The sequence below is a fragment of the Tamandua tetradactyla genome, chromosome 10 (assembly GCF_023851605.1).
Source record: "Tamandua tetradactyla isolate mTamTet1 chromosome 10, mTamTet1.pri, whole genome shotgun sequence".
Taxonomy (NCBI): Eukaryota; Metazoa; Chordata; class Mammalia; order Pilosa; family Myrmecophagidae; genus Tamandua; species Tamandua tetradactyla.
Window position 1 is genome coordinate 79,607,901 of NC_135336.1, and position 25,708 is coordinate 79,633,608.

Genomic DNA, 25,708 nt, shown 5'->3' on the forward strand with positions numbered 1-25,708 from the left:
AATGTCCATCATTCCAAAAAGGGATGAAAGACATATACACACATATATGGCACAGGTATTGCTGATCATTTTGGGTTTGTGGATATCAATGAAAAGAAAAAGGAAATTGCTGCCATAAAGGAATATAGAAACAAAATTCGTGAGCTCCATCTCATGAGGAATTCTATCATTATCACGTCTTTCATTTTCAGCCAACTTTTTACTTATGCTACTTGTATACAGACAGACAGAATATTGATCTATATATAGCAGCAACTTTCAAGAAAGGATATTAAGATCTGCATATACATGTACATACATACACGCAGACACACATACACACACACACATATATATAGCAACATTAGTAGACTGAATTGGGGAGGTCACACTTTGAAGGTATTTAGCAGGAATAATGGTAATGGGTAGGCTCTGGAACCAGTGAAATGTATGGAATGATAGAGTGGAGGAAGTTGAATCTGGCTTCATAAGTCTCCTAACTAGGCTAATTATGGATAGTAAAACATTTAACAAAGACTAGCAATCAAAGAGCAGGAGCTGGTTTGCATAATTTTTTTAATATATTTTTTTTAATATTTTTTTAAATATTTTTTTAATATATCCTTTCACAGTTAACATTCCTGCAATCATACCTATAACTTACCAACCACCAATTACCAGAACACAGAACTATCAATATTGTACCTGCTTAATAATCTTAGTTTCAAACATTCAGTCATAAGTACCAACTCCTGTCTTTCAGACTCACTCTGTTTACACCACTCACCCCACATTTTTATAATCCTTCAACTCAATGATACAATGTTTAAACCTGAAATCCATCAATACCACAATTTTTTCTCTGACCCTTACTTCCATATCGGCTTAGATTCAATGATTCATTTTCATCACTTCTATGCCCCATTTTCTCTCTCCATTCATCATAATTATCTGGAAAGAGCACAACCCTTACTAAGTCCAATCTTTAGTCAATTACATGCCAGTAATCATCCAACCTAAAATGCTTAGAGGAAACATAATCACACTGGCTATACCAAATTTATTTTAAATATCATTGCCCTCAAGTAGACCCTGGCCAATCCTATCCCATTCACTCTTCCATTGTCCTTGGTGACAATTTCAGGCCTTCTCCCCGTTTCTAAACCATTTCTACTTTTTTCATCATTCTCATTCTCAGTTGAGAACTTTCTTTCACTGAGAAAATAAAAATGCAGTCATAAATAAAAACGCTGTCATAACAAACATGACACTTCCCACTACCACATCAAGCTGCAAACCTTGCAGTAAGCACAAAATCTAGCCTCTTTTCTACTACTGTGGAAGGATGTCCATCCCTAACTGAGACCAGTGTCTTCAGGTGTGTACTAGATTCTATTCCCTCCATCTTGAGGTTACCAACCAAGTTATGCTATCTACTATTCCCTTTATCAAAACTTATTTTTTCTACTGCTGAGGATTGAATCAAGTCCTTCACAAAAGGCGTGTTCAGATCCCAATCTTTATTCCATTTGTAAGTAAGACCTTTGAAGATGTCATTAGCTCAAGTGGCCAAACTGAATGAGTGAGGGTGGGCCTTAATCTAAAAGAGCTGTAATCCCTATAAACAAAGGAAATTGAATTTCATACAGAGAAGCTACAGGGAGCAGCCAGAAGCTAGAAGTCAATGGAACCTGGAAGAGAAAGAAGGTGCCACCACATACATGACCATGTGAGAGAAAAGTCAAGGAACCACAGAGATTACCAGCCACCAAAAATATAATGGCAGACCTTAGGAAAAGGCTAACCTTCTAGCTTCTGAATCAATGAGCCAATAAATTCTTCTGGTATTTGTTCCAACAGTCAAAAATATAATGTACCCACTATTTATTAGATAATTGCAGTCACTTAATAAATAAAATAGACTATAATGTTTCTCACTTAAAAATAATCATTTTGACCTTGTAAACCCCTCCAGCTACTGCATAATTTTATGCCCCCCACCTTTATAAATAAAATCTGCAAAATTATATTGGTAGAATTATTTTTTACCTGCTTGCTTTCCTTCCATTTTTTCATAAACTATCCATCAGGCTTTTACCTCTACCATTTGGAAAAAACTGAAGTTACCAAGGTAGCTGCTCTGAATTAGTTGTTAGTCTTGAAATCTGGGTCCAGGTGGAGGGAAGGTATGACACAATGGGAAAGTGAGGCCACAGTGCATGAGAAAGGATTGAGTGCTGCTCACAGAACCCAGAGAGAGAAGAGAGCTATAGCGGAGAATGGAAAGCAGTCAGTCCGCTCAGGCAGCTCAACCCGCATATGGGGAGGAGCACAAGGAGCCTGTGGGTTTGTGCCTTTGTTGTGGTCTAGGGTAGAGGTTAGTAGATTTCCCATGAGTGTCCTAGAGTGGTTAGTTTAAAGCAAATGTGTCCAAAAAGGGAAAAGAACTGGGTGACAGAAGGCACTGGAAATAGTTAGTTTATCATTTGGGACCATCTGTAGGTTTTGGTTGAGGTGTATGGGTGAAGTGTGCAGTGGTTACAGATGGGAGTTTGGGCTCCAGGGGAGCTTTTGCCCCAAGATGGGAAAGCTACTTATTAACTATGTCAAAGTTCAGTGCTGAGGCAAATAGCTCATCCAGAGTAAGATGGATACAGAGGGAGCACACAGAAATTTTGATAGTAAAATAATACATCCTTTGAAGCCTCAGCATCATTAATTTGGAGGATTATGGCGCTTTGGACAGATGATATATGTATTACCAGTGGCATAGCATTATCGAGCCAGAGTTTAAGGCACTTGAGGATATTGATTAGTATAAAAATGTCAGTAAACAGTAAAACCAAGAACTAGAAGCCTTTGTGTAGCCATTTCCCACTCATCAGGGAATAGCAAGGAGGATGAAGATTATTTTTAGGGTCCGAGGTATTCGTTGAAAAACCTTGTTTATATTGTAAAACATCTAATCTCTTGAGCCATCTTTTGTAAGTTGGTTTTGAATTAATTAATATACAAACCCCAGAAGCTATGACACCAAGAGGTACTCCAAGGCCAGGTGGTTATTTAAGACCATGTGAGTTAGTGAATGTGTTGGTTATTGTAGTAACCCTTTTCAGCATATAGAGGGACTGGAGATTAGGCAAAGAACTGAGGGCAAGCATGTGGGCCTCTTCATGATGGAAGGTTGTCCTTGCTGTGTATTATAAAGATACAGTGTTTACCAGGCCAATAGATGGGTGGCAGAGTTCAAAGTGATTTTAAAATACCATTGAGTAACTCTCATCATGATATCTTTGCAGGTTGTATAAAATGGTTGTTGTCACAGATTTCCATGACTTTTCTGGGGATCTTCTAATATGAACCTATCAAAGGCTTTGGCTGTGTGTTCCATGTACCCCCCAGTACTTCCCTCTATAAGAAGTATATTTTGACTATACTTACATGCCAATTGTGTGTTAATGCTTTGTAGCCCCTCCTTGGAATAGTATGTTGGGATATAAGGCAATTAACCATGCAGATTTGATTTTATTACACTTGTAAGAACATTGCTATGTGAGAATATATTTGGGTTACACCTGGGTAGAAAATTATTTATGCATTGGTGCCAGTGGACCCACTTGATATGCAGGGTGGATGGCTTGCATCATCAGTTATGATTCAGTGGCATGTTGCTCACAGGTGGTTTAGGAGCATAGCCAGCAATCTCCTCTATCCCATCCCTGGGTGTGCTTTTAGTATTAGCTGAATACTGCTTGAGCATAGCTGAGCCTGCATGGTAAAGCCTTTTGGGTGAGTAAGCAAACCTATGACCCATGCAGCAAGCAAAAATACTCAAACCCAGGGCCAGGATGAAAATTGACACTGTGCTAGTCATTAGGGACTGGCTTCTGGGCTCTACTTTACCATGCCAGCAGGACTTAGTGTTTTTTCTCACTTGCTGAGATTGTATAATCCTTCTCTCTCAGCTTGGTATATGTGTTGTTTGTCAGCCTGGATGTTGTGCCTTGTGTGGGAAATGGATCTTCATGGCGGGGTAAAAGGTAATCATTTTTTATGTGATTAGCATCCACCAGACATAGCTTTCCCCTCTCCACCCACTAAATATGACATAGACTGTTCCATTGCTTGGCTTGGGAGTGGTAATCTCCATTTCTTCTTGGCTCCAACAGTGACAGGAAGTGGTCCTATGCAATTAATATGGCAATAGAGAAAGAGTTTATTTCCACCCTGTGGAACATAAGGATGTCTATGGGATGACAGTATTTGTTTTTGGAGCACAAATCATGACCTTTAGTAACTATTTGGGCCAGTGATTGGCCCAGGAACAATCCCTCCCTATGAGCTTATTCCACTGAGGCAGAAGAACCACTGAGCCCTGAGATGTTAGGAACCGAGATCACCAGTAGGGAGGAGAAGCTTGGCGTCCTGAGTGGACAGTCTCCCAAGGTACCCACCAGATATGCTGTATAGGAGGGAATTGTAGGTAGTTTATTAGCATTGTAATTGAACAGTGACTCTGATGAGGTGAGTTGAGCATGTGTAAAACTAGGTGAGGCCATGAGCTATTTCCAAATGTGGAGCTCCCACAAGAGTGTTTCTTGTATGAGAAAATTATTTTGTTTTCATTGGCCTGACACCCCTGCCACTCTTTGACCATTGTTCAAGAATCGGTGAAGATTTGAAGATTGGGCAACTAGCAGCTCAGAGCATCCTGGAGAGAGAACTGGACCACTTCTAGCTCTGCCAACTAGGCAGAAAACAAACAGCCATCTTGGGTAGGTGGTGTGTTTGAGACCAAGTGATATGCCATGGCCCTCCATAAGCTGTGCTACAAACAACAATAATGTTGCTATTGGTAAGGAATACTGACTTCCTTTTCCTGTCAAACAGTTGGTCCCAAGAGGCTCCTCACTTGACTAGAGGAAGGGATAAAAGAGGCATCATTGCCAGCATCTCAAGATCCTTGGACAAAGGCTGAGCTGGGAGGAAGCCACATCCTTCTATAATATGTAAAGGCCCTCTTTGTCAGGTTTAGCCTTCTCCTATGGGTACCAGTTACCTGCTGGTGATTCTCTCTCATCCATGGCATTAGGGAATCCATGTGCACAGCAGACAGGTTGTAGCCCAATAAAGCACCTACATTTTTGTAAGAGCCCAGTAAGCAGCCAAAATTTGCTATGCTTAGTCCAAGGACTCTAAGAGGTGTATTTAGAAGTAGATATGGCTTCTAATCTAAAATTTAGTCCTGATTGGACAAAAGCATGGTTTGGGAAATGACCTGTTGTATCAATCCTAAGGTGCATTGATGGGACCTTCCCCAGTAAAAAGCAGTAGATGTACATGCAATTTTGTATATGAGTTGTAATAAGAGTGAGAGACATGGAATGTATTACCTGCAGAACACAGATAATCCTAACAATGTTGTGGTGTCTCAGTGTTTAAAGTCAGTTTGTATTTGATGGTAACTGAATACTGTCTTCCCTAGAGGACCAGATAATGTCTAGAAATTTTACAATTTTACAGAGTTTGATGGCCTTTATATTTAATGGCGTACCATTGCCTAGTCTTTTTTTATAAATGATGTGGAAGTACGGCTAGGTCTTTTTGGAGGCACTCTTTAGTGTTGCTCCTTAATCAGATGTAAGCTATATAGTGACAAGGTTAAGTGGACTTTGAAGATCATTTGTTGGGTCCTTGGCCACAATGGTAAAGGATTTGTAAATATTTATTTATTTACCTATTTATGTACTTATCCTAATTTTAGGTTTTGGCACTAAGTAAAACATGTTGGCCAAATCAGTCATAGTAAAGTTATTGCCCAATCTCCTGATTATGGATTTTATTAGTGAGATGATGTTAGGAATAGGAATTTTGATGGGCAGGAGTTACCCGTTAAATCGGTAAATTGATGGTTAATCACTCTTCATTTGTAGAGGTTTTAAGAACTGGCCAAATAGGGATATTGATGGGGAGATGGCAAGTATAATGACTCCCTCTCCGATTATATCTTGGATTATAGGCCACAGTCTCACTGTAATTTATTTCAATGGATATAACATCCTTTATCACCTTGATTGGCAGGGGATGTTCCACAGGGATCCATTTGGTATGGTCCACCAAGGGAGCCAAAGACGATCTTATTCTTGGCCATATTTTAAAACATCAATACTTAAAAGTGGGAAAAGTAAGAGCAAATGATGCCACCAGTAGGGATAGCTGTTCAATAAAAAATTATTCTAATAGTCACAGCTCCCTAGGGGGTAGGGGACTTAATATGCAGAAGGAGGAGATGTATACACTCCAGAGGAGGGGCCGTGTAGGCCCATGTAAGGTTGCTGCCTGGATTTAAAAAGTCAGGATTTGTGATTCTGCTGTGAGTCCTTAACATTCTGCCTACAGGTCTATCCCATCCATCGTCTCCAGGATAGTATGAGCCTTGTAAATAGAGTTAAGCAAGGCTGTCTGGTAAACTGGGGGGAAGAGGTTCACTGCAAGAACATTTTCCATGACTCTTTTACAAAGGGCCTTCCAGGCTGTAGACAAAACTCTGAGTCTCTTTTCTCTGAATGCTCAAAGAAATGCTCTATTGCATCATCTCAAAATTGTTAAAGAAAAATTATGAGTCACTAATTACTTGCCAGTGGACATCTGCCTTTGCTCTCATATTCTCCATGAATGGATTCTTTTTTAAGTCAATAAGGAAATGGCAGTTGTCTTCTTTGTGGGGGATGAGAGTGACTATCTGGATACAATCAGCAACCACTCACATCCTTGGTCCTTGTCCCTTTGAACCAAAGCTTTAAATATGGTTTAAATCTCTAACCAAGTAGAATTTTGAGCTTTAATTTCCAATTCAGGCTCCCTTTGGGGAACCTGCTTGACCTTAAGTATGTGACAAGAAAATCTGTAGTTGCCTCCACAGAAGACTTGTGGTTCCCGCTGACCAGACTCAAAAACAATTGTCACCTTCTTGAGTGTGTACCTTCTTGAGTGTGACTTCATGGGGGCTGAGGTTTGTTTTCACTAGCATGATAGAGCCAAGATCATCAGGCATAGCCTTCAGGGCAAGACCAGGGTAATGGCACTGGTGCTGCTCACCAATGAATAGGTAAGCAACAGCATTGAATAGGGTCCCATTGTATGGGAGTCTTACCTAAGAAACTTAAGAACTTCCTCAGGTATTTTAGAAGGATACTAGCCCTTATGTTCAGCTCTCTACCTTTTTTTCCCAAAATCTTTCCTTAGCCATCTTATGCCAGCTGTTTGATCTCCTGTATTCCATGGTGTCAGGGAAGGAAGAGTGAAAACAGAGACGGTAGCAGCATAGAGGTTGCAGACCCTAGCAGCTGTTGCTTGTAGACTGCCATTATACTTCACATGATGGGGGTGTCTCTCAACCTAGGGGCCAGTTTAAGAACCCGACTCCCAGTCCACAGATACAATGGTTGGACTCTCCCACTTAGAAGCAGTCTCCCAGCAAAATTCACTTTTGCTCAAAGCCTTTTTGTTCAGAGATGAAGCCCAAGTAATTAGAAAAACCTGTCAGGCTTCCCCAGGTCTGCCATCCACTCCACCAATTAAATTTCTTTCTTAACTCTATTTTCTATCCTCACTCCCCAGCCCGATCTTACTGCTTTTGTCCTATTGTCCATCCACTCTTCCTTGGCACATTTCATCTATGCAGGTACTGCTTTCTCTCCAGAGTTTCCATTTAAGATATTTTCTTCTCCTTCTAGTCTTTGCTCAAATACCAATTGTTAGCAAAGATTTTCCTGTCACTCAAGTTAAAATTATATTGCTACAATTTTCATCACCATACCCACAAACAGTTTCCTTTCCCTGTTCAAGTTCTATCCACAGTATTTATAATCAATATTTTATACATTGCAATTATTTAAATATAACTAGACTGGAACCACCCTAAGAGGAGTGATTGCTGGCTTTTTTTTTTAAAAAACCTCAGAACATAGAAGATGGCATGGTTCAAGGTAGATTTAGATGCATTTGTAGAATATATGAAAGATTCAGTGTGTTATATTTGATTCGCTTATGCAGCATAGCTGAAATGCCCAATAAGTAATAATGGTATATGGGCTTGCATGACTTATTAGGAGGCTGAAGACTTGAGTGTATTTGGAGGGAGTCCTTTCTGATGAAGCTTTGAGAGTAAATGAACATTTCCATGGGAATCTTGGATGTAAAATGAGATAATCAAGGCTAACACTCTGGACTCATTGAATTTAATCAATGCGCTTGCAATTTAAGAGGAAATTAAATTGAAAACATATGTTCAGAGTTAGGAAGAAAATTTCAAACATGACGAATCAAGTGTATTTTTTTCTGTGATGTCAGCATTCTAAACCATATGTAGGTTCATCTTATTCTAAGTACCTACATGACACTCCAAGGTCCCAACAACAAGTGAGTCTGAGTAATGAAGAGTTTAGTGTTCCATTCCTTCTGCTAACGTGGACTGGCTTAGAGGGAGAAACAGGTGTTTAGTGTTAAGGGGAAATATCTAGCATAGGGATTAAAGTGCTATTCTTGAAAAAAACATGGTTATGTGCTTCCATTTAAGGGAAAGTTTACAATATCAAAACTTTCTGATTGTTGATCTGAGCTTAGCAACACCATATCCTCGTCTGTGGGGAAAGAACTGAGTTAATTGTCTCTCAACAATACCTTAGTCTCCAAATGCCCAGAATTCTGGGAAACCAAATTCTCATAAGAAGTAAAGATGTTGGGCCAAAAAGGAGGAGCAATCTGTTCAAGCACTGTGACAGGAAATCAAAGAAGAGTTTGTTGCTTGAGAAAATAGTAGGTCTGAACAAATTTTGTCATTTGGGCATTCCCTATGAATTCATGGTAATAAACCAGAGAAGAGAGGAATTGAACATTCAGAAAAGAAGAAAAATTAAGAGCAGAACTATCTGCTAAATCACAATTCTGCAGAAGACTATAAGTGAAATAAAGACCAACCAGAAATGGAGTGTCTAGCCTTGGAGAAGGAGGAGAGTTTTCCTTTATAGGTTAATTCAGAGGTGATAGGGTCCAATATGAGGGGATTTAGCTGATCACTTCTATTTTCATTTGTGTGTTGAGTTCTAATCATGCTTAGAATTTAAGGATGAAATCAAGGAAGAGCATCTGAAGAGCTAAAACACAGATGCCTTTTTTGTTTTTCTGTGACATAAGCATTTCCTGGACTCAGCTCATTTGGAAGCCTGGGGAAATACTATTTCATTCCACTTCACTTAGAAAATGTCTTAACTTCACTTAGAAAATGTCTCTTTAAAATTTCAGTCATTCCCAAGGTGGGCCATGGTGGCTCAGCAGGCAGAATTCTCGCCTGCTGTGCCAGAGACCTGGGTTCAATTCCCGGTGCCTGCCCATGTTAAAAAAAAAAAAAAAAGGTTCCAATCATCCAAGATCTCCTTTGAAGTCACATTGTATTCATTAGCTCCTCCCTTTTCTTCCACACTAGGATCTTTGGAGTATACTTTCAGGATTTTGCTTTATAGAGTCCATATTTGTTCTTAAGATGCTTTTTTTGTTGTTGTTAAAAAGGCAGGGGAGAGGGGGCTGATATTTCATGCTCTGTTTTTTTCGGGGGGCACATGGTCCAGAAATCACATTTCGGTCTCCTGCATGGAAGGTGAGCATTCTACCACTGAACCACCTGTGCACCCATGTGTGCTTTTTTTATATCTGATTCCTAATATCTATATACACAGCTGATTATAGTCCTTTTTCTTTATCAGGAGACCTCATGTACTTCCATTTAACTTTTGGCTCTTCTTTATTTAGTTTTATTGTTTTATTGTATCAGCATTAAAATTAAAAGAGCAAATCCTCCCATTGGTTTCTCTATATTTGTGAGGTAAAATTATCACCAAGGCAAGATTTTTAGTAGTTTTCACATTTTAATTTTTATCGAGCTATGACTTCAGGTATATGTCTCAATATCAAAATGTTCTTGAGCATCATTTATTCCCTGCTAGCATTTAAGAACAGGATAAGTGAGACTACGTCTGAATGTCCAGTGCTTTATATCCATCAACTTATTCTCCCAAAGCAACCTCAAGGTCGATATTATTGCCACTATTTTGCTTATGAGGAAACTGATACCCATAAATTTAATTTGTCCACCATCAAAACATGGCTCCAGAGAGCGTGCCTATTTGACTCCTAAGTTTTGGCACTATCTCTTTGCACTTCTTAACAGTATACCTTTCTCAGCAGAACTTTAATATTGTATCCATTACCTGCCATTTTAATAAAATCTTAATGGTTTAAGATCCAAAAAATGAAATAGAAGGAAGAGGGGTCTCCTGGAAGGATAGCAATAATTGCAATGACTAATAACTAATATAAACTAAGTATCAGTATATTGCAGTTCCAGTTCTCTACATGATTTTTTTAATACTCACAACAAACTTAAAAGTGTAAAAGGTAAGACAAATTTCTGTTTGTGCAATTATTGTTCCATTCTTCCCTTCCTACCTTCCTTCAGAGTGATAGATGGTAGTCATCAACTATTGGTATATAGGGAGCCAGGAAGTGGTTTAGAAAAATATGCTAACAATGAAGGGAATACTGTATGTGGAACAAAACATTTGCAAGCCTCTTTGAAATGTTGCACTGTGTTTGACAGTCTTTTATTTTTTGCCATAGGCAGGCTCCAGGAATTGAATCCTGGCCTGGCACGGGAAAATTCTGCCACTGAGCCACCATTGCACCACCCTTGGTAGTTTTTTTTAAATAGATGAGTTTCTGTTCACATACACCCAGCAAGTTTAGGTGCTGAGATTCAGACTGAAAAGCCCAGGCTTGATGTTGTAAAGAAGATGAAATTCCAAGTGCTTTTCTCAAGGAAGTGATGTGATTAGAGTAGTGCTTCAGAAAGATTGATTTTGCATTTACAAGCCATATAGATTGAAGTTTGGTGAAAGGAACAATAGAAAAAGATCTTGAGAGCCACTAATGGCATTGCAGACAGAGACAGATAAGGCCTGGGTTTGAAAGTTAACAATGGGAACAGGATGGAAGAGATTAATACAAGAATTAGGGTACTGAAAATAATTTGGTGACTGATTGTGATGCCTACAAGATATAGGGGTCAAGGATACATATAATTAAAAGACAATTGAGAGAGATAGCGGAGAAGAAAATTATAGATGTTGATTATGGACATATCAGACACTATTCACTTGGAAATGCTCTGTTATTAATGTCTTTATTATTTTTAGTTATTGAAAAATTTGATTCGTCAAATGTTTCTTGAGGACCTAATAAGTTCCAAAATAAGCTTGCTCAATGTTAAATGTATACAAGTATGTATGTACATATTTGTAAATATATATGTATACATATGTATGTGTATAAAATATTTTGTGTCAACTCAAGAAACTCATAATTTAATATCCAGTTAGGAGGGTGGGGTAGGAAATAGCATAAAATTAGAATGTAAAAAAAGGGAAGAATTTTAGAAAGAGACCAGAGCTGCAAGTCCTAATTATGCCTTTGCATAATCAAGTCACAGAAAAAAAAAGAGATAGCAATAACAAAATAAAAATAAGGGAAAAATAGGAGAGGAGTCAGCACATCTGAAACTAGGCTAAATAGTTAAAAACGCAATACCTCCGGGCCATATTTTGGTGATGATAACTTTGTGCTAAGAAAAAAAGTCTCCGATGTATCTGTAGGTTGGTTACATACACAACTTAGCAAGTGAAACATAACTTTTCAGTGACTTACAGACTGAGCTCCTCCATCCCCCAAAAAAGATCAAGTGTGTGCCATCAGCGAAAGATGGGAGCCCAAGAGGCAGAACATCTTTCCCTCATCTCCATATTCACACCATTTTCCCTTTTTGAAATATGTCCCCATACTAAAGATTGTAATTGCTGTGAGTCCAACTTAGATCTAGTGGACAATAGATAATCACCTGGGATAAAGGATTGAGAGGCTTCTTAAAGAGCAATCCACATTTTTTCCACTCCTGTGCAAACTTTGAATTAACCTTAAAGATGACAAGAGCCATAGTTAAATATAGAGATTAAAGAAATGTGAAAATTATTATAATGTTCGTGTGTAATAATTTATATAGATAATTTAGATAACTTAACATGTTTATTTCTAGATAGGATTTTAATAGCACTATAAATTTTGGAAGCATCGGTATTCTGCACATATATTTCTGAACTTTAGAGTCATAATCTGATGCACTTCATAATATCTCTAAATAATTTACAGATGCTCATTAGAGATGAAATATACACCATTGTATTTTTTTACAATATTCACATCCAAAGGCTGTAAGCCTGTCTCCCTTTTGCTTGCCCAATACCATTAATTACACATAGTTTTACATGATCTATAGTGCTCTTTTTTTATTAATTAAAAAAAATTAACTAACACAACATTTAGAAATCATTCCATTCTACATATGCAATCAGTAATTGTTAATATCATCACATAGATGTATGATCATCATTTCTTAGTACATTTGCATCGATTTAGAAAAAGAAATAGCAAGACAACAGAAAAAGAAATAAAATGATAATATAGAGAAAAAAATAAAAATACAAAATACAAAAAAAATAAAAAAAAACTATAGCTCAGATGCAGCTTCATTCAGTGTTTTAACATAATTACATTACAATTAGGTAGTATTGTGCTGTCCATTTTTGAGTTTTTGTATCTAGTCCTGTTGCACAGTCTGTATCCCTTCAGCTCCAATTGCCCATTGTCTTACCCTGTTTCTACCTCCTGCTGGACTCTGTTACCAATGACATATTCCAAATTTATTCTTGAATGTCTGTTCACGTCAGTGGGACCATACAGTATTTGTCCTTCAGTTTTTGGCTAGACTCACTCAGCATAATGTTCTCTAGGTCCATCCATGTTATTACATGCTTCATAAGTTTATCCTGTCTTAAAGCTGCAAAATATTTCATCGTATGTATATACCACAGTTTGTTTAGCCACTCTTCTGTTGATGGACATTTTGGCTGTTTCCATCTCTTTGCAATTGTAAATAATGCTGCTATAAACATTGGTGTGCAAATGTCTGTTTGCGTCTTTGCCCTTAAGTCCTTTGAGTAGATACCTAGCAATGGTATTGCTGGGTCGTATGGCAATTCTATATTCAGATTTTTGAGGAACCGCCAAACTGCCTTCCACAGTGGTTGCGCCATTTGACATTCCCACCAACAGTGGATAAGTGTGCCTCTTTCTCCACATCCTCTCCAGCACTTGTCATTTTTTGTTTTGTTGATAATGGCCATTCTGGTGGGTGTGAGATGATAGCTCACTGTGGTTTTAATTTGCATTTCTCTAATGGCCAGGGACATTGAGCATCTCTTCATGTGCCTTTTGGCCATTTGTATTTCCTCTTCTGAGAGGTGTCTGTTCAAGTCTTTTTCCCATTTTGTAATTGGGTTGGCTGTCTTTTTGTTGTTGAGTTGAACAATCTCTTTATAAATTCTGGATACTAGACCTTTATCTGATATGTCGTTTCCAAATATTGTCTCCCATTGTGTAGGCTGTCTTTCTACTTTCTTGATGAAGTTCTTTGATGCACAAAAGTGTTTAATTTTGAGGAGCTCCCATTTATTTCTTTCTTTCTTCAGTGCTCTTGCTTTAGGTTTAAGGTCCATAAAACTGCCTCCAATTGTAAGATTCATAAGATATCTCCCTACATGTTCCTCTAACTGTTTTATGTTCTTAAACCTAATGTTTAGATCTTTGATTCATTTTGAGTTAACTTTTGTATAGGGTGTGAGATACGGGTCCTCTTTCATTCTTTTGCATATGGATATCCAGTTCTCTAGGCACCATTTATTGAAGAGACTGTTCTGTCCCAGGTGAGTTGGCTTGACTGCCTTATCAAAGATCAAATGTCCATAGATGAGAGGGTCTGTATCTGAGCACTCTATTTGATTCCATTGGTCGATATATCAATTATAGTGCTCTTTTTAAACTCTAATAAGTGAGGCACAATAGTTTTTTTTTTTTGCATGGGCGGCACCGGGAATCGAACCCAGGTCTCTGGCATGGCTGACGAGAACTCTGCCTGTTGAGCCACCATGGCCCACCCCACAATTGACTTTTGACAAGTATTAGAGAAGTTTGTATAAATGTTTGGCACAAGAACAGGGATGTACATTACTTCATTTTGTTTAATTAAATTTATTTTCCCTTTTGTTTTTGTAAAGTTAATTCTAAAGATAGGAAAGCTATTGTATCTGCTTTTTCTTACTTTGTTAAATTTCTCTCTGAAAATATCCATATTTGGCTTTTTCCCAAAATTTAAGATTATTTCTATTGTGATATCAAAAAATGTCTTAATGCTTAGCTTACCTCTATATCTTGATGTTTCTAGAATAGAGGTTAATTTCCCCATTGAGATATTTTTCTCCTCTTTTTTTGTTCTGATTTTCACATTATTTTTAAAGTAGATTGCATATAAGAAAATAAAATACAAGTTCTTCCTGGAATACTTTATTGAGCTTGAAATAAAGTTACCAGTAGTGTGATACAATACACAAGACAATTTTTATAGTTACCTTTAAAATACAAGGATTAAAAAATATATAACTAATGGATTACTTTAAGTAGCAAAAAAGTAAAATGAGAAGGTAGTTTGCTCTTTTATTAAGTGAAAATAATAACATATGCAATAAATTTAACACTTAAACCAAATTCTTAATGAGCCAAAATAAAATTAAAACCTCACATTCTCAGAAGAGATTACTCTTTATGCTAATAATACAATAAAAGCTTCATTTTTTCCCTTACATTTTAATTATAACCACACACACACGTGAGCTTGTTTTCCTTGTACTCAAATAAAATATTGGAATGGTTAAGTTGTACAGAAAAGAGAGTGGTGAAATTACTCCATCTGTAAATGCAATTTGATATTGACTATTTCACTGTTTATTTGCGGTGCTGATAAAGATTGACTTGTGCATACTTTCTTGCCATTTGAGAAGATCATTTAGTGGTTTCTGCAAGTGTTACAATTCAAATATATTAAGTACTTTAGGCAGCAATTTTCCTTTATTCCTAATTCTCAGAGCATCATAAATGGAAAGAATGGCTATCTGCATTCGCTGAGTTATAGTTCTATTGTGTGTATTCCTTCATAGATGTCCCCTCCAGTCCCAATGGTGTGAAGATCATAGAGCTGTCACAGACTGCAGCCAAGGTTTCTTTTAACAAACCGGACTCCCACGGAGGTGTGCCTATTCACCATTATCAAGTGGATGTGAAAGAAGTGACCTCAGAAACCTGGAAAATAGTACGCTCCCATGGAGTTCAAAGTGAGTCGGTAATTTCAGAATGTCTTGATTAATCCAAGCTGATTTTCCATATGGCTTTTTTATGCTTTTTTCTTACATTCTTTGCATGAGTTAGAGTTGGAAAGATATTTGCAGATGATTCCACTGTCTTGGATTAAGTGAGAAGAAGGTTTAAAGAATGTTTTAAGAATTATTCTTTCATATTCAGCACATATGAAAAGAAGTTCTGTAACATGCTTTAACCTCTCAGAGGTTTTAATGAGGAGCCGGAAATTTTCCATACTTAAAGATGGTAAAGTTTAACAGAATTAACAATATTTGATTCTGGGGAAAAAGTTGGTTTTTAGGATTTTGATGAATTTTATGATGTTTGGTTTGTTGATGAATATTTTGAAATGTGTGTTTATTTTCCATTCATAAATAATAACTATTCCGTAATTAGCTGACTAGATTCACACTGTGGAGTGTAGATGTTCAATAAATGTATCCATGAGAAGCGATCTGCAGACATCTGTCTATTACAGTGTGCTTCAAAATTGTGTCTTAAAGATACAATTTTTAATACCAACCATGTCATTTTGAAAGGCAGAATTGCCTAATTCTGAGAGGTTAAAGCATGTTACAGAACTTCTTTTCATATGTACTGAATTGAATCATGTTGTGAAAACGTGGTTTGTTTAGTCATTATAAGGAAAACAAGCTAAAGTAGGAAGTAATAATAAATTACCAGAGTTGTACTCTATTAGGACAGAGAACCATAAGTGATCAAGAAGGGTAGTGTAAAATGATAGAGAAATTCTTGATCCATATTCCCTCTGTTGCTGGTCTTCCCTTTACCCTCACACTTATGGTGTCAGGGCTCTGTAAAAGGCATGGGCTCTCCTGTGAAGGAAAGAAGGGGACCAATTTTAGTAAATGAAGATGAGACAGAAAAATGAAATCATTATGTTCTCAACTGCATTGATGCCTGCTTATTGTATTTTCACTACGAGAAACTACAGATTTTTTATCGAAATGCCAGAAATATTAATCAACCATTCACCAGTCATTTACCACATACTTCAAATAATGCGCCCAAATAGGTGTGTTCAAATTATTCCTTCTAATGTTGAGAGATTGCAGATGTTTTGTCCATTGAGCACATACTAACAGAGTATATTGTTTGGGAGAGAGGATTTATAAAGCTAGTGCCCCAAAAGAATGAATGGGTGGGATCAGAGACTCTAGAAAGATAAATCATTATCTTAGTTGCAGAAATCGTGTGTTATTTTCCAAGAGAGGGAAAACAAGAGGAAGTGGCTTCTCTCTTGAATTATTTCCACCACGGTAGGATACCCAAGATGGATGTTCAAGTGCAAACATGAGGAAGAGTAATGTTAAGTCTGTCATAGAAATGTTAAGGCCGTATAGTAATGCCCTCCTCCACCTTCATCTCCCTGGAGGAAATTCTCCCAAGAATTCCTACAAGGTTGAAACATTTTAAAGAATTAATAATGGCTTGATCTAACCAAACTAATTAAGTTCAGAAATGTGACTTTATCACCTGTGTATCCATCTCTCAGAAGCAGATTCCCGTGCTGTTAAGGCTGACATATAGAAACAAAGCAGACACACTCATTTATAATGAGAAAACATTGTTCCAGCAATTAGGATATTCAGAATCTATATGATAAGTACATCCTTTACCTGGAGATCTATTATTTAGGAAACTAAATGTGAATTAGAAACAAGAGTCTCGAATCAGAGCAAGGGAAGTTACATGAATAGGAAATGTAATGGACTCAGACACAGCCTGAAGCTCACCAGTGGAGTCAGAATACTCAAAGTATTGTGGTTGGGGTTTTCCCAGTTTCACATGAAGAAAATCAATATCTGCATCCATTCTTTTGTTTCTTTCTGTGGCTGATTCCTTTTTCATACATGTGTTAATGAGTACTCTATATCAGGTTATAATTATGTAACCAAACTAATATACAGTCTGAATTTAAAATAGTGCAAATATATTTGTATTCCAGTCACTACTTTCACCCAGGATTTTTGAATCTCCTTTTCTGTTATTTAATATCATGTTTGGCAGCTGCTGTAGGATTCTGTTCATCTTCAAGTATAAAATATTCTAGTCCAGCCTTGCACAGTTTAAAGCTTCTGAAGTCCAATTTAGCACCTATATTTTCTTTGATCCCAGTGGCAAATGAAACTTATCCTGGGGAGCTTGGAGGGTTATGAACCTAAATGTTCTCCCGGGAAGTGGGAAGGAAACAACTCCCTCTTATTTTTCTGGTGCTGAAGTTATCTGTGGGTTGTCTCAGCCACCTATCCTCTCTATGTGACAGACATCTAAGTACCTGCCTTTGTTGGTTTGAAACTGCGTGTACTCCTAACAAAAAGCATGTTCTTAAACTTAATCCATTACTGTGTTATGAACCCATTGGGAGCAAGACCTTTTGAAGAAGATACCTCAGTTAAGGTGTGACCCACCTCAATCAGGGTGGGCCTTAATACATTTAATGGAATCCTTATAAGCAGAATGAGTTTCAGACAGAAAAAGAAAGCCACGGGAAGCAAGAAGCTGAACAACAGAACCAGGAAGAAAAAGAGACCAGGGGATGCTGCTGTGTGCCTTACATTGTGACAAGTTGTTTCAAGGATCACTGGCATAAAACGTCAGTTTTGGGGAAGAAAGCATCCTCCGGACGATGCATTGGTTTGCAAGTTCTCTCAGCCTGGAAACAGTGAGCCAATAAATTCCCATTGTTTAAGCTCAACCATTGCATGATATTTGCATGAGCAGCCAAGGAAGCTGAAACACTCCCCTCGGGATGCAGAGGTAGGGTGCAAGAACACCAGAGGTTCATTGGAGATACAGTTTCTCTCATAGGAATCTTTTCCTTTAGAAGCCTCCTCACCTGCCTTCCACATGGTCATTTGAATGTTACTGAAGCCTACTGACTTTGTATCATGTCCCTGCACCCTATCTTAGGTGAAAGTCTCACTATGCCAATGATATTATTGTCTTCTCTCTCCAGCTTTCTGCTCATATGAAGTTGAAGGGCAGTGAGCAAAGGGGTTGGAGATTTGTGGCCATTCAATATCTGTTCATATGCAGTCCTGCAGGAGATGTCAGGACTCTTCACAACTGTTTAGTATTTGGTGTTTCCTTCTTCTTTTTGTTAGTTTTCCCATCCCAGTTGACCATTTCAAAACAACAAGAATGTGTTCAGTCAATTTTCCACTCAGCTTCGTGCTGCTAGTCTTGTACTATTCTTTCTTCTTGAGATTAGTGCACATTTGTGATCTGATTTATTTATACTGAATTTATGACTTACCTCTCAAATAGAACTGTTATCTTATTTCCAAGTGTTAAGGGTCCTTTAGTGTGTCCCATGTTTGGATAATGGACATGAATGTAAATATCTGACTAAGAGGAAAACCTAAATACATTGGAGAGTCAGGGAACCATGCTGGGTAATTCCATTCTAGAATATCATTCAAAGATCTCATTCTAATATAATTCTAGGATATCTGTGCCTGACATTTGATGTTCATGTAGTAAAGTAGCACTTTTTTATATTCCTGAATACTTAAATGGCTTATGCTTATAGGAATATGAAACACAGCATATTCATAGCTGTGTTTAAGCTAATATTGACAACAATGACCTAATTTTAGGAACATGTAAGATAGTTTTGACTTAAATTCTCTACCTCAAGTAGACATATATTCATTAGATCATATTTTCATTTCAAATACTATTTTAGCCTTATTCACATCCTTTCCTCCAGATACGCTTAGGTCCTTTTAACATTCTCCAGAATGACTCTCTTTCCCAGAACAACCTGCAAAGTACTTTCACAATCAACCCATCTTTAAAGTTCTCTAACACTAAAAATCTCCTACCCCCAGAATGAGTGACTGGCAAGCAATAACATATTTCTAACAATATATTTTGTTGTATATTTTAATATTTAAATTGATATGTACTATCACATTATATCATATTGCATTACATTATAGTTGTATTTTATATTATAACTCAGCGATCTCTCTTCTCAACTGGCTGTTAAGTTCTCAGAGTGGAACTAGTGTGCCTGTTCATCTCAGTCTTTGATGTGCCAAAATCATGTTGAGTGGATTCGATTCCCAGTGCTTGCCCATGCCAAAAAAAAAAAAATATATATATATATATTTTTTATTTATATATATATATATATATATTTTTTTAGATGGTCTCATATAGCACCTCTACCAAATTTTGCCATTCTCTCCACTCGATATATATATATATATATATATATATATATATATATATATATATCAACCCAACTTTAAAGATGGGTTGATTGTGAAAGTACTTTGCAGGTTGTTCTGGGAAAGAGAGTCATTCTGGAGAATGTTAAAAGGACCTAAGCGTATCTGGAGGAAAGGATGTGAATAAGGCTAAAATAGTATTTGAAATGAAAATATGATCTAATGAATATATGTCTACTTGAGGTAGAGAATTTAAGTCAAAACTATCTTACATGTTCCTAAAATTAGGTCATTGTTGTCAATATTAGCTTAAACACAGCTATGAATATGCTGTGTTTCATATTCCTATAAGCATAAGCCATTTAAGTATTCAGGAATATAAAAAAGTGCTACTTTACTACATGAACATCAAATGTCAGGCACAGATATCCTAGAACTGAGTATTATATATATATATATATAAATATATAGAGAGAGTATTATATATATATAAATATATATATATTTATATATATATTTATAAATATATATAAATATATAGAGAGTATTATATATATATATATATATATATGTATATATCGAGTGGAGAGAATGGCAGAATTTGTTAGAGGTGCTATATGGAAAGGGTTATTTTATAGTACCTTTTCACTTGGGTCTTTTAAATGTGACTCCATGTATAGCCTATTACACCACATATTATTCTACAGAAGCAACTTTTAAATGGATACTGAGGTTCAAGGTGTTTTTCTGGGATCAAGACCTGTGAAAAGGAAAAGGAGAAACAAGGATGGGCAAATGGAGTAGCTGAACTGCAATACAGACTCCATGAAGTCTCAGCCATTGGTTTAAGGAACTCTGGAAAGAATAGCGTCTATCCTGGATGTACCACTTCAAATTGATGGATTGTTATTTGGTGGCATGACATCATGTGAGTCAGCAACAAGTAGTAATGTGAAGTTCCTGTTACATTGCCATATAGGTGTACGTCTCTTAATCATCTTTTCTTAGAAGGGCTTAGTAGTATGTTAGAAATTATTATGAAAAGATACATAATTCTTCCTTGCTTCTATGCATGTGGCATTGCCTTATTCATGGGACTTTATTGTAATTCTTCCACTGAGGCTACCCACAAATTCTATGTAACATTTCTTCCTACCCCTGATATCAAACTGCATGAAGTTTCACTGTATCATATGATCCAAGTAGCAGGTCTTCTTGGAACTGCTACCTCATGCTTTCCTGTTCCTATCCTAGTTCAAAGCTGGCAAGGTAATCTGCACCACTTTGTAAATGGACTACTCTTTTTTATCTCTCTCTCAAAAACCTATGTGCTGCGATCTCTAGTATATGCTCCATCCTATCATGTATTTTTTTCAGACCTTCCTACTTCTGGCATCCAACTGCCATAGGTTTTATTATCCAGAAGCATAAGTAGAGGTAGAGTGTGGGCTGCAAGTTGTCCTATAGTGGAAAACTGGGCAGAGGATTAAGGAGGGAAATGAAAGTGAAATGGAGGCCTGACAAAGTTTTAGCCAACCTGTTAGAGAACCCTAGAGATGATATTGCCCAACAGAGTATCTGCTGACCTGACGTGGCCAGTCCTTTATATTCTGGCTTCCTCATTCGCCAGGATGCAAGATTCTCTGGGTAGGACATAACTGTGGAGAAAGCTACTCTCTGCAGCTGAAGCAGACCTTAAAGGAATTGACAGCTGAAGCTGTCTGCTCACTACTCTCCCTGCAGTAAGCAAGAGATATCTGAGCTGCAATCTCTATTTGTACCAAAATATCACTTTTAGTACATATTTTTAAAGTAAAAATCCAAATAGCCAATCTTATTGTACAAATCTTAAAATCTTATTGAAGTTTGAATTGTAGATATAATTAATTGTACATTGTATGTCCAGTTATGAATATATGTATATACAGACCTCAGAATTTAGCATCTTCATTTACTTAGCGTGATTATTGTGTTTCAATAGCAGAGGATTTAGTCTATTAAATAATCAATACATATTTATATATTTTTACCTTTTCACCTGAAAGTTTTTTCATGAGTATTTTCCAAGTCATCTGTGAGCTACTTCAAAAACCAGAAATGAAGAAAAGAATCACCGATTAATTTATCTGTTTAAAGTATCAAAAATGTATTCACTCCATTTCATGTGCCATGTTGGTAATTTTCTAAAATGGCCATGTTCTTCCCTGCTGAGGTAAAATGCCTTGATCACAAATTGAAAACTTTGGCAGCATCATTATCCTCTATTTTATGGAGGGAAAAACTGAGGCAAATCAGACTAATAAACAGAAAAGTGAAACTACAAAGTTTAGCAACTTCTCCCTAGATCGTATAGATTAATAATGGTGAACTAAAAATTCAAGCCTAGCAGGGAGTCTGATTCCAATGTTATACTACTAACTAGTATGCATTGTTGAACTCCTATTCAGTTAAGAGTTGAAAGAGTGGGACAAAGGTTACTGTATATACACACACACACACACACACACACACAGAGATACAAACAATGTATAATATGTACATGTGCCTATTGCAATATTTTTTACATGGCATTGGCAGTAGTTGTACAGAGGATTTATGGGGTCATTTGCCTGACTGAGTTAAATGTTAATTAGCAAGTTGAAGTACCACTGTTATGTGAAAGTTTTTTATTAGAAAGGAAGAAAAAGAAAGGGAAGGGAAGACAAGAAGAATGAGGAAAGGAAGGATAGAAGGAAATAAGGCAGAAAGGGAGAAAGGAAGGGAGGATGGAGGGAAGGTGGGTGATGAGGAAAGGAGGAACATTTATATAATGAACTATGAAACTTAAAAAATAAATACTGTCAACAGTATAGGAAATCAAATAGGTAATGTGCAGAATACAAGAAAGTATAGGGTATGGTTTGCAAAACATTTTGGAAGTTTGTACTTTTAAACATAAGAACAAGGCATGCATGTTTAGTGTGTTTCTTCATTTTACCCTAAATGTGATTGGTTGACTGAACTTCAGATGCCTGAAGGGTTAGATGGCATTTGGAACAAGGGGCAGGCATTAGGGAACAAGAGAATCTCTCAAGTTATATACAATTTTGTACATATTTGTATGTATTTTTTCTGAAGAGGTAGTCTATAGCTTTCATTTAGATTCCCAAAGAATTTATTTTTAAAATTCCTTTATTTTAACTTTATCTTCAAATTATACTTTAGTTAATTTTGCAATTCAGTTTTGATAGTTACTTTCCATTAGTAATCAGAAAAGTTTTTTGCTTTCTTCTTGCTTGCATTATTATTGTTTCGAAGTCTGCTGTCAGTTAACTGTCATTTCTTTGAGTTATTCTTTTTCTCTTTGGCTGTTTTTTAGATATCTTCTTTGACCTGGCATTTTGAGATTTAATTATATATCTTAGTGTGGATTTGCTATTAAGTATTCTACTTGGAATTCACTGTGACTTCTAAATATGAAGAGCCATGTCTTCCATCAGTTCTGGAAAATTTTATATAATTTTATGTCATTATTTTTTTGAATATATACTTCCCATTCCCTGTTTTCTTTATTTTGAAAATCCCAGTAAATATATGCTAACTTATTTTTCAAGAATTTAGAATACCATAATCTCTTAATATACAATTTTATTTTGTTTCATTCATTTATCTGTTTGTTCTGCTTTTAGAATAATTTCTTCACCTTATCTCCTAGTTCATTCTTTCTTCACTTGTGTTTCATCTGCTTAACATTTCCTTAAATTTTTAATCTGACAACACAAATTTAATTTTAGAAGTTCTGTTTGGGTCTTTTTCCAAGTTAGCTTGGCTTTTTAAGACTTGCTATTATTTTAATTGTTTCTTTTTATTTATAAGTATTTTGAGCCTAGTTATTTTATTTTTGAATTGGAATAGTCCACATTATGATTCTCTTGGTGTTTGAATTCTGAATATTTGGCTTGCTTGCTAGGTGGTTGGTTTGTTTGGTCCAGCAGATTCTCACTCATGGTGTCTTGCTTTCTAAAATATTTTGTGATTTTAAATTGAGATCTCAGGTATTACTTATCTAATAACTAAAAATCATACAAGTTCTGAGTTTCAATTGCATCCTTCCAAACCCAAGTCTGGGTTTCAGAATACTGTTTATTTTCCTTTCTCATATCCATCCTACAGCATAAAAAAGCAACCTAGGTTTATTTCTCAATTTGGGATTTTCTGTACTCCCAGGGTGTCTGCATGAGAGCTTGTCTTTCTGTGGTAACTAATTTTCAAGGAAGTAATACTCCTCGCCATTCCCAAATGTGTTTGCTTCAGTGCCAATGCAGAAAAGTTTTAGCTGCCAGTATGTGTGTGCTTCTGTGTATGTGTGTGTGCATGCGCACTTGATATTTTGAAGCCCACCCTTTTACTTCCTTCATTAAACTTTGAGCCTTCTGCCTCCCTGCGGTCTGTTTCAACAACCCTTCTTGCATCTTCATTTCCCCCGCAATCTTCTACGTCAAAGACCTTTGCAAAAAGGCTGAATTGTCTAGGTATCTGTGATGCTTTCAGCAAAACTGGACAACTAATAGAAAATCACTTACATGGCTGCATTTTAAGCTTCAGGTATCTCCATCCACTTCACTTTCGATGTTTCAGGAGCTGCTTGTGAGATATGTGCATTTGAAAAGATTTTTTTAAAAGATACATGTAATTTCCAGGTCCCCTCAAGAAGGCTTGTTTGCTGCCTATCTAGGGGTCATATTGCTAAAAATCTGAAGTAATTTTTTAAAGCACAAGTATATATATATATGCAATATATATATTGCATGGACAGACACCAGGAATCAAACCCAGGTCTCTGGCATGGCAGGCAAGAATTTTGCCTGCTGAGCAGCCATCGCACTGCCCTACAAATATGTTTTTAAATAGTGAAGAAATAGTTCTGTTTTGTTTTCATTTTACAAGTTTTGACTTGTTTTCACCATGTACTTGAAGTGGAAGGGAACCCTGTGAACACAGTTATATCCATTGTGAAGGTAGATTTAGGTATATCTATGAAAAGACAAGTGCATATAGTTGTAAACACATACACAACTACTATTATGTTGCCCTTAATATTGAATTAGTACAATTCATATGAATTGTGTTATGCTGAATTAGTATAATTTATATGATTTTAATTCATGTTGAGATACCTTTCCTTTTTCCTAAATATATGGAACCCACTATGTATTATTCACACATCTACTTCTAATTGCTTATGTCACTACTCAGAAATAAATGTCAGCTCTTGCCTGATTGCAGTGTCATTTAGCAGGATAAATTTTGGCATAAAAATGTCCCTATTAGAAGATTCTGATTCTAAATAACTCATTAATTAATTTTCACTGAATTTCACCTGCTTGCTCTGCACCTGGTCCTAAGTTTAGGGTGCAGTTGAAGACTGGCCTATTATTATATTCTCCTTCGGTGCTCAACTGAACCTTAAAGCTTTGGTACAAATCTAATTGGAACTGATTTGGTATAAAAATGATTTTGAAAATATGATGAATTGTAAATGATTCAGATAATCAGCAACTTGAAGCCTCTTAATATAGAATGTCATTGTGACATTTAATTTTGTGTGAGATACACAAGTATAGAAAGATTTGATTTGTGGGACTACATGATGTATTCATTGTAATATCATTTAACACCTTGTAAATGTGTTCTATATAACTAATTTGGCACTTAATGAAGAATATAAATCTTGCAAAACAAGTACTCTTTTTCAGTGTTCAAAACAGAAATGTAAAATTAATATTTGAAAATATTTTTATGTTTAAAAGAGCATAAAACAATTCTCTCATGAAACAAATGCCATAAACTTTTGATTTAGCAAATTCTTGATTAGTTCCAATTGTATATAGGAGTTATTTAAATCTTAACAAAAATTGTTAGTCTGCTTTATTCAAGGCTCAGCTTATAGTAGCTTTATCTTTGATCCTGCAAATATGGAAGATAATTTTTATTTGAAAATAATAGAATTTTCTAAATGGAACCCACACTGTAAATTTTGAGTTATTCAATTTCTTACCATTTTCACTAATTAAAAGAAAGAAAGACTGGCTACAGTTTGAAAGTAACAACACAGTTGGATTTTTCAGTTGCTGCATCATATGGCTCCATTAAATCTTCAGTGTGGCTTTGCAAGGTATAATTGATGCATGTAC

General features: G+C 36.3%; 1 protein-coding gene across 2 annotated transcripts in view; it reads left to right on the forward strand.

Annotated features, from left to right (window-relative positions):
• Positions 1 to 25,708, forward strand: part of NCAM2 (neural cell adhesion molecule 2) — a 556,652-nt gene that overhangs the window by 451,843 nt on the left and 79,101 nt on the right. For both annotated transcript variants that reach the window (XM_077118759.1, XM_077118760.1), the window contains exon 12: positions 15,135 to 15,308. In XM_077118759.1, coding sequence (XP_076974874.1) covers positions 15,135 to 15,308 — 174 coding nt within the window. The remainder of the gene's footprint in view (positions 1 to 15,134; positions 15,309 to 25,708) is intronic.